The 8,907-nt window shown below is 56.4% G+C and overlaps 1 protein-coding gene across 2 annotated transcripts; it reads right to left on the bottom strand.

The window, feature by feature from the left end:
• Positions 1-451: 451 nt before the first annotated feature.
• ADCYAP1 (adenylate cyclase activating polypeptide 1) lies at positions 452-5,392 on the bottom strand. Of its 2 annotated transcripts, none has more exons than XM_054818480.1 (5): positions 5,376-5,392; positions 4,335-4,442; positions 2,289-2,423; positions 1,698-1,793; positions 452-830 (listed from the first exon to the last, which is right to left on the bottom strand). In XM_054818480.1, exons 2-5 carry the CDS (start codon positions 4,433-4,435, stop codon positions 644-646), a joined length of 519 nt encoding a protein of 172 aa, XP_054674455.1. In that variant the 5' UTR covers positions 4,436-4,442; positions 5,376-5,392; the 3' UTR covers positions 452-643. The 2 variants fall into 2 exon arrangements, with proteins under 2 accessions (XP_054674455.1, XP_054674454.1); XM_054818479.1 differs by lacking the exon at positions 5,376-5,392 and adding an exon at positions 4,722-5,273.
• Positions 5,393-8,907: the final 3,515 nt, after the last annotated feature.

The following is an 8,907-nucleotide window of genomic DNA, read 5'->3' as shown; positions in this document are numbered from 1 at the left end:
CTTCAGAGAGGCTAGTGGCAAAGGAGCCTGCCTTGAGACTCACCGGGGGAAGAATCTGCTTCACCAATTCTCCCAAATCATTTTCCTCATAATCCCCTGGAAGCAGGGCATCCTTCTCTATGTACAGTAGCAAATGGTGAAAATTAATGTCTTCGACCCTGTCGCGGATAAAAATACTATCCTTTTAATTTCCATTACAAAAATAGGAGTAATATTCAAAACAATGATTGTCTTTTTTTTTCTATTTATTTTATATAAAAACATAAACAGCTCAGGCGAATTCTTGTTCTTGTGCAGGCTTTATATGAAGAATTGTTCTTTAGTATTCGTAGTAGTATTTATATATATATATTTATATATTATATATAACTTAATGATTGGTCCACAAAGTAGATCTGTGCGTTTCTCTAGTGCTTTTGTACAAAAGAAAAACAATATTATTATCAAAATATTCATTTAATGGCTTTACTTCATACATAAATACATGTTTAGATAACACAGGAGCGGTGATTGTTCAGTCAGTTTGGAAATGACTTTTGTTTTTGTTTAGATTTTTTGTTGTTGTTGGGTTTCTCTCTCTCTCTCTCTCTCTCTCTCTCTCTCTTAGGACTTTGTATACACAGGAGTGGCTGGTTACTCATCGCTACAAATACGCTACTCGGCGTCCTTTGTTTTTAACTCTTTGTTTATACCTTTTCCCCAGGACGGCTGCTAAGTATTTCTTGACAGCCATTTGTTTCCGGTAGCGGCTGTAGCTGTCCGTGAAGATGCCGTCTATGTGCCGCTTGGTCAGCGGTTCCGCCTCGTCCCCCAGGCCGCCGCTGGCACCGCTGCAAGCACCGAGAAGCACAGCTGCATCAGGCGGGGCCGCTCCGCCCCTTCCGCGCCCCTCCGCGCCCCTCCGCGCCGCCTCTCCCCCCCCCCCACACACACACACCCCGGCCCTAAGCAGCCCCCGGCGCAACACGTTGCGCGGAAGATGCGCGGGGAGACAAAGGCCGCGCCGAAACCCGCTCCCGACGTGGTGCGCGCAAGTGGCGGCGGCGGCGGGAGAGACAATATCTCCTCGCCATGAATTATTCATTGCGGCAGGGAAAGCTGCTCTCCCCGGGGCTTTATTAACGTGTTACCTTCTGCCGAAGGGCGGCGGGTGGCACCGGGCTCGCCCCTGCCCCGCCGGCGGCGGGGACCCCCGGGGACCCCTGCCCGGCGCCTGGGGGTGCGCAGGGCTGCAGCCGAGTCCCCCCCGCCCCGCTTCAGCCAAGCCCTCGGTCATCGCTTCCGACAGACTGCTCCACCCCCCAGCAGACCGGGGAGGCTGCCCAACTTCTTAATTTTAAACCAGCCAGTTGCAAAAAATTATAGAGACATATATATGCACACATATATATGTATATACACACAGACATATATATACACGCATATATGCATGCGTGTGTATATGTATGTGTCCGAGCGTATTAAACCAAACCAAGCTCCGTGACAGCCGGGCTCACCCTGCGCCGGGAGCGGGCTGGGAGCCACGGCCGGGGGCGGCTGAGGTTTGGGGAGCCGGACTCCCCCAGCCCCACCGCCGGCGCAACAAATTCCCAGCCCCGGCCGGGGCAGCTTTGTTCCCTCCAGCCGCGGCCTCTTAAGCACCTCCGCTCCAACAGCACCAACGCCCACCGCGGAACAGAAAGAGCAGAAACCCTTACCCGACCCGCTTGGCCATCAGGGAGTGCAGATATTTCCTGGCGGATAACTGGCCCAGGAGTTTCCTGTAGGCTTTGTTGAAGATCCCATCGGCGTGCCTGGGCGGAGGGAAGAGCCTGCGGATGAGCGGCGAGGCCCGGGAGCGGGCTGCGGCGGGCTGCGGGAGCCCGGGCGGTGGCGGTGACCGTCCCTCCCCGCCGGCGAGCGGAGGGCGGCATCTCCCCGCGTCCCCCGGGACCCCTCTTCCCCACCCAGACCCCTCCCCGCTGCACTTGCTCGGCTCCGCGCTGGCTGGGCATTTCTGCTCCGTTTGCGGGAGCATCGCTAGCCCTCCCCGCCGCGGGCGGCTCCTCCGCTCCCTCCCCCGCGCTGCTGGAGGTAAGGCGGCTTTTCCATTTCTTCTAAGCTTTGACCTGGGCACCGAGACCCGGGCAGCATGGTCGTTTGTTTGGGCTCGGGATTTATTTTTTGTTGTTGTTGTTGCTGTTGGCTTGTTGGGTATTATTATTATTATTTTCCCCCAATCGGCTCGGCCAGACCCGTTTTGCTCCCGGCTCAAAATTCACGCCTGACACCCCGCGAGTTGCAGTCACCTCTTTTCCGGTGGGTAATACAAGGTGTACATCTCGCCGATCATGGAGGACGGATTCGCTATACCGAGGGGCTCGTGGTCATACGCGAAGTCCTGCAGGGTGTTCCCGTCCTCGTCGTAGACTTCATCCTCCAGCCTGGCAACGAGAGCAGCAAGGGGAAGGAGTCAGCCGGGCTCCGCGGGGCGCTCCGCTCCCCGCCGCCGGCTCCCGGCTGCCTTGGTGGTCACCCCCCGGCGGAGCCGACCCGGGCGCCCCGGGAGCCCCGGCCGTCTGCCCCCATCCTCTCCCTGCGCCCGCCCGCTCCCCATCCCCGCCCTCCGCCTCCTCTGCGGGGCAGGACCACGGGGGAGGGAACACACCCGCCGTCAGACGTGCTCCGAGAAAAGCCCCAAACATCCCCCCACCCCCGCCCCCCACCCCCCGGTCCTCCGCCCTGGCCCGAGAAACAGCCCCTCTCTGCCACAGCCACGGCTGGCGTTTCCCGAGCGGAGCGCACGCACAGGCGTGCAGGCTGCCGCGCATACACGCACACACACGCGTTTGTGTGCCAGGAGCTGGGCGGGAGCCAAAGCAGCCTCTCCGGCGGAGACGGGGCGATGAGCGGCAGCCCCCGCCGCCGGGGCCGGAGGCCGCGCCCCGCTCCTCCCCGTAGCGCCCGCCGGGCCGGGGGAAGGCTTCGCCTGTTGTTGTTTTTCGTTGAATGGTGCCTCTGCCCTTTGAGATCTCGCCAGTTTTGTCCCCCCGCAAGCCCTCCTCCACCCCACCCCCGCTCTCTGCCTCCCTCTCTGCAGTACGATGTAGGTCATTGTACGTTACAGGCAGCTATTTTTGTCTGTGAGCTTTAGCGGAGGTATTAATAATAGATGCCGCTAAAGTGTTTCACTCCTGCTAATTCAGGCGTTTGAATGAAGAGAGCCGGATCGCTGCCGGCTAATGGCCCCGCGGGCCACCGAGTCCGCTGCCCTGCAGTCCCTGTGCCCGGGGAGGGGGCTGCTCTGAGCCAGCCTCGACGGGCTCCTGGTTCGTGCAAGGACACCTCGAAGCCCCCAAAAGGACACCCTCCTCAGACAGTCTAGCGCACCCGGCATCGCCCCCCGCGCACAGCTGAGCCGCCCGGCGGTGTCCCCCGTAGGGCACCCCGGAATAGAGCCAAGCGCCGGTGGGGCAGAACAACAGCACCGAGCCCAAAACTCCCCCCAAGCCAAGCAACACCAGTCGCCCAAAGCAGGCTGCAAGCAGGGTGGGACCAGGCTGCCAGCGGCCATCCCGGACCTGGTGCCTTGCGCCCCCAGCCATGTCCCAGCATCGGAAATTCGCTTCTTCCGACGCCTCTGGGGGTCCCCCACTCCCGCCCCAAACACAGCGGGGTCCAAACGCTCCCGGCTCCCAGGTGAAAAGGGACAACCCAAGCATCAGCCTGCGCTGGAGTCCAGCAAGACAACTCCGAACAGGTATAGACAACCAAACAACCTTGTGCCAGCCGCTTTCCCCCTTGAGAAGGGAGGTCGTGTAAAGACAGGTAAAGACGGGAAGAGACTGAATCCCCGTCAACTCCACTGCTGCTACAGGACCCATGACAGCTCTCGCATGCTTGCAACCAACGGCGCCCCCTCCCCCGCCCCGTTACCCCGCCCCGAAAGCGGCCCGGAGAGCGCCGGGGCCCGTGCAGGACAGGGGGCAGGCGGGGGGGAGCTGCTGGGCCCCGCCGAGATGCCTCCGGGACCTCGGCCCGCTCCCGCCGAGACGCAGCAGAGCTGGTGTCCCTCTCCCCGGGGACGAAAGGCTGCAGGTTAACTGCGCCGGGATCCCGGGGAGCGGCCCTGGTGAAAGCCAGTGCTGCAGCCGGGGGGGACCCCCCTCCCTGTCTGACCCTCCCTGCGGCTCCTCTCCCGGGGCGGAGGGAGTGGGCACGCAGCCGAAGTGGAGGGGGTTTCGTTTGTTGGCTCCCCCTCCACATCCCCTTCTATTTTCCTCCCCGGTAAGATTCCCCTGCCCTTAGCAAAGCCGCGGTCCCGGCGGAGCCCCCGGGGAGGGGGACGGACCTACCTGAGCGCCGGGTACTGAAGTCCGGCCGCAGGTGAGCAGTAGACGCTGCAGTGCATAATTATGCCATAGACCAGGAGTGCTAGGATCGCTTTGCTACACATTGCCACTCTGTGCGGGAGGGAAAGGAAAACCGCTGTCAAAAAAAAAAAAAGCCCCCAAAAATACCACCCCACGACCCACCAAGCCCCCGGCCGAGCCTGCGGGGGAGGGAGGGAGCGCGGCCCCTGGGAGCAAACGCTCTGGGCAGCGGGGTGCCGGCGCGGAGCGGCGCGGAGAGGCGCGGAGCGGTGCCCGGCGTAGAGCGCTGCCGCCGCCGCCCGCCCCGTCGGTGCCCGCCCGCCCCGGGAGTGCTGCGGGAAGGCCCGGCGAGCCGCCTAGTGTCCTTACCATTAAACTCTAAACACCCGGCACTAAGAGCGTTTGGCTGCGAAACTAAAAGGGCAGGTCTTTAAAAAAGAAGAAGAAAAAAAAAGACCAAAATGGGGAGGGGGGGGGAATAGAGCTGTCTCCCAAGTTGCGGCCGAAAGGAGTTAAAACCCTCGTAGCATCGCCTCTCCGATGGGCGAAGGACCCGCGGGATGAAGACGACGCAAAAGCAGCAGTTAGTTGTTTGCTGGTTTTAGGGGAATCCACTCCAAAAAGAAAAAGAGAGGAAGGAAAAAAAAAAAAAACGGGAAAGGAAAAAAAGTTTGCAGGTAGCAGCGCAGATCTGGAGTGGAGTCTGCAAGGGAAGGGAGAAAGAGGGATGGAGAGAGATGTCGCCGGAGAAGGGAGCGCAGGGGAAGGGGGAAGAGAGCGAGCGAGCCCGGGAGGGAGCGGAGGCGGGGAGCCGCGGGCTGGCTGCGTGAGATGTTGTCTTCCCCAGATCTCTCCCCTCACTGAGCGCCTTCAGCCTTCTCCTCTTCTTCTCTTCCTGCTCGGTGGCTCCAAACTTGACCAGCCTTCCGCAGCCTTCCGTCTGATACGCAATTAGCAACAAAATCTTTGCAAACACCCCGTTTCAGCAAGAGCCCTCTTCGTAAACATTTGCCTGCTTGTTACCTTAGAGGACGGGCAATATTGTTTGTTGCCCCCGTGGTGGTGTCCGGATTTTTATTCATGAATCAAATGCTTTTTTTTTTTTCCCAGTCACGTAATAATCGGGTATCAGAAAAGACGTCACCACCCCAATTCCTCAAGGAACACAGTTCTGTGTCGTCCTCAAAGATGAGCTTATCAGGAGTCATAAAGCTTCTCATAAACATCAACTCACACTTCCCCCCTCCCCTGAAAAAAATTAGAAAAAAAACCCCAAACCACTAAAACCAACAACCAAAACAGCAACACACAGAAAAACCCCACAACCTACCCCACAAACCTAAAAGGATGCTCGCCACGGTCAAGTTTTACCTGCCGTGGGAAGGGACCAGGAGGTGGAGGAGGGTGGTTTGGGTTGGGGCGGGGGGTCCCCGGACTTGGCGGGCTCCCCCGCGGCTTTGCTCCGCGGCTCTCCGCGGGGCCAGCTCACCGGCACCGGAGCCCGGGGCCGCGGTTGGGCGCGGGCCCCCGCGGAGCCGCCCGACGCTGAGCGCGCAGGTGGAACAGACCCGACGCGGAACCCCCACTTCCACGGAGATTTGGGGATCGGAGTGCCTTTTTTTTTTTTCGCTAAGCCCCCTCTTTTTTCTCTCTCTCTTTTTTTTTTTAAGGATTGTTAATATTGTTCTCATTACGCAAGTCTCCCCCCAGGGAAACCAGCAGCGCCGTAACCGCTCCGCGTGTGCCGCAGCCGCGGGGCGCGGGGGACGGGCCCCACGGCCGCCCCGTGGGGAGTGGCCCACGCACGGCCACCTCGGCCCGGGAGCGGTGGGATCTGCTTCCCCCCCCTCAGCCCCTTGGCCCGACCCTCTCCCCTCCCCTCCTTGTGCAGAGACAGATGTGCGACTCTCAGCGCTTTGCAGACCGGGAGGGGAGAGGATCGCCATGAGAAAGAAAAAAAATGGAGAGAAAAAAAAAGAAAAGAAAAAGTTGATTTGCCGGAGGGGCTGGGAGGGAAATCCCTTCTCTGGGGAGTTCCCCGCCGCCGGGATTATTTTCCCCCAAGTGATGCGGTGGGCGGCGAGCGCCGGACGCGGACCACCGGCCGGCTCCCGGCCGCTGCGATTGCGCTCGTCTGCGCGCTCTCCTCCCTCAGCGGCCGAAAATCAGCCTTTCATTTCCGAGAATTACCCGAAGTAATACAGGCTGCAGGAGCCATTACTGCACATTTTAATTATTGGGATCATAAGCAGAGAGTTCAGGAAGCAGCAATAATTTAGTTCTCCTGTTTCCTATTTGAATGGGTTTGGTGTAACATGCTTAGACGAGTTATTTGAACCCAAATCGATTTCTCAAAAAACAGCAACAACAAAAAACACACCATACAATTACATTCCTATTATGGTCATTTAAGGTTTCGATATTTTTTTTCCGGATATAAAGGAAATTTAACGTGAATTAATTATTCCCGTAGAAATGGCCACCGACGCGATGCCGGGCTCGGGTGTGACAGGACTCAGGACTCAACAGGACGTTATCCCAGGTTGTCATTCCGTCACGGGCGTGTCGGGCCGGGAAAGGCTCCCGACGGGAGAAGGGAATACGCATGGGAACCGGCGGAGCGATGGGTTTCCCCGCCTGCGGGCGCTGCGCCAGCGCGGATCGTCCGTGAGCGGAGGGCGCCACCGCGCGGGCAGCAGCGCGCCTGCGGCCGCCGCCGCGGAAACACCGTGCCGGGGGCGGGGGGGGGGAGGGGGGGGGTAGGTGTGCCCGTTCGGGAGAGCCCCCGCGATTCCTCGCCGGGGTTCCCGGCCCCGACTTGTGAAAGCAGCTGGTGGGGAAAGGGCTGCTCTGTGCCTTAACCGGGTTGTGGGGGGCTGCTGGGTTTTGGGGTGTTTGGGGGTTTTTGTTGTTGTTGTTGACTCTGCGATAGCGGGTGTAAATATAGGCTTTTCTAGAAACAAGCGTGGCAGGGATTAGGAGGATAATTTCAGTTTGCAGGCTTGAATTGCACAATCGGCCTAAAGAATAGGAAAGAACTATACACCAGAATCACGGGCCAGAATCACGTTTTTAAAGCTGTGGCTGTTTTCACTTTAGAAAAGCTACTTTCAGCTGCTTTTCATTTACACCATCTCATTTGCTCTCTTCCTTCCGCACTCCCCCAGTTCCTTACGCAAAGTACCGGGATGCCTGAAATACTGGGCATCAACAGCACAGAGAGACAGATTCCTGTAAAATAGACCCAAAGCTCCAGACCCTGTGTAGCAGCCCGGTGCCTCCCCTGTGGTACTGCACACGCAGGAGCAATGTCAGGATGGTTTGCAAAAAAATACAGCTTCTAGGCTTCTCGTTTGGGGTGAGTAACTCACACGTGATTCAAGCCAATAAAAGTCTCATAGCATCTCAGTCTACTTCACGGGGGGGGGTGGGGGGGGTGCAGCGTGAATATGCATATGACATGATTGCAGTTCAGGCTGAATAAGTAAAGGTTTAAATCTGGTCTCCGTGTATAAGTAAATTTCTAGATAACTCTGTCATTTCAAGGCTGAGAGGGATTTAAGGTTTATAATAGTTGCCTCTAAGGCAAACTCCTAAGGCAGCATCTGAAGAAAAGTAGGTTTTTCACTGGCAGAATTTCCATCATCCCAGCTTAAATTAGACCTTTTAATTTACCTGACTATGCTATTTAAAATATCTATTTTATTAACTAGAGTATTATAATTCTACTGATATTTCTAGGGGAGCTTACATCTTCTGAGCCTTGTTAAGCCTGACCGGGACTGACTGCTCTAAAACCCACTGCCATAGGTTTAATTCAAAGGAACATATTTCATCATGTATCATGATGGGTATCTTTTCCACTCTTCAGAAAACCCCTTTTTTTTGCATAATTATGCATATTGCTATAAAAAATACCACTAGTAATCTATCAAACTGTCAGGAACTTTATTGGTTCATAAAGCCGGATGGTATCTCATGCACACTTGTCAGAAGTCCAGCCACTATATTCATATTTTCTCAGTGCGTCCCACCTTAGCTGCGAATTTTAGAAGGAACCTAGAAAACTGACAGATCTGGAATGTGTGATTTTATCATGAAAGGGCACAAGTTTTTCTGCCAATATAGAAAAGGATTAATTCTTCTTTCTCAAAAGTAAACAATCCTGCCAATCCAGCTGTCTCTTTCTCTCTCTCACACAGTATGGGTTTATCATTTCTCTTGTTATTACCTTTCCCCAGCCCTCTTATTTTACTGGGGTGGCTTGGGGAACCCATTGCAGACCAGTCTGCCGATGAGTACATGTCTGCATCAGCTTTATGAACATAAACACCAGCCTTCATATTTTCTTGGCTTTCCAGTCTCCTCCTCCCCGACAGCTAGCTCCTAGGAAGGACAGACTTGTCAGAGGGGAAAATAACTCATCCATGAAGTCATTCAGGTGTATCTGTGGTCATCTGATAGCAGCTTATTAGGGGATTGCCTGGCAGAAGAACAGAAGTTATTAAAGCTCAAGCAGGGGAAGCCAGGGCTGGGTGGACATTTCAGCACCTCC

The sequence above is a fragment of the Grus americana genome, chromosome 2 (genome assembly GCF_028858705.1).
Source record: "Grus americana isolate bGruAme1 chromosome 2, bGruAme1.mat, whole genome shotgun sequence".
NCBI classification, from domain to species: Eukaryota; Metazoa; Chordata; class Aves; order Gruiformes; family Gruidae; genus Grus; species Grus americana.
The sequence above is the reverse complement of the archived record's forward strand: the minus strand, read 5'-3'. Positions and strand labels throughout refer to the sequence as shown.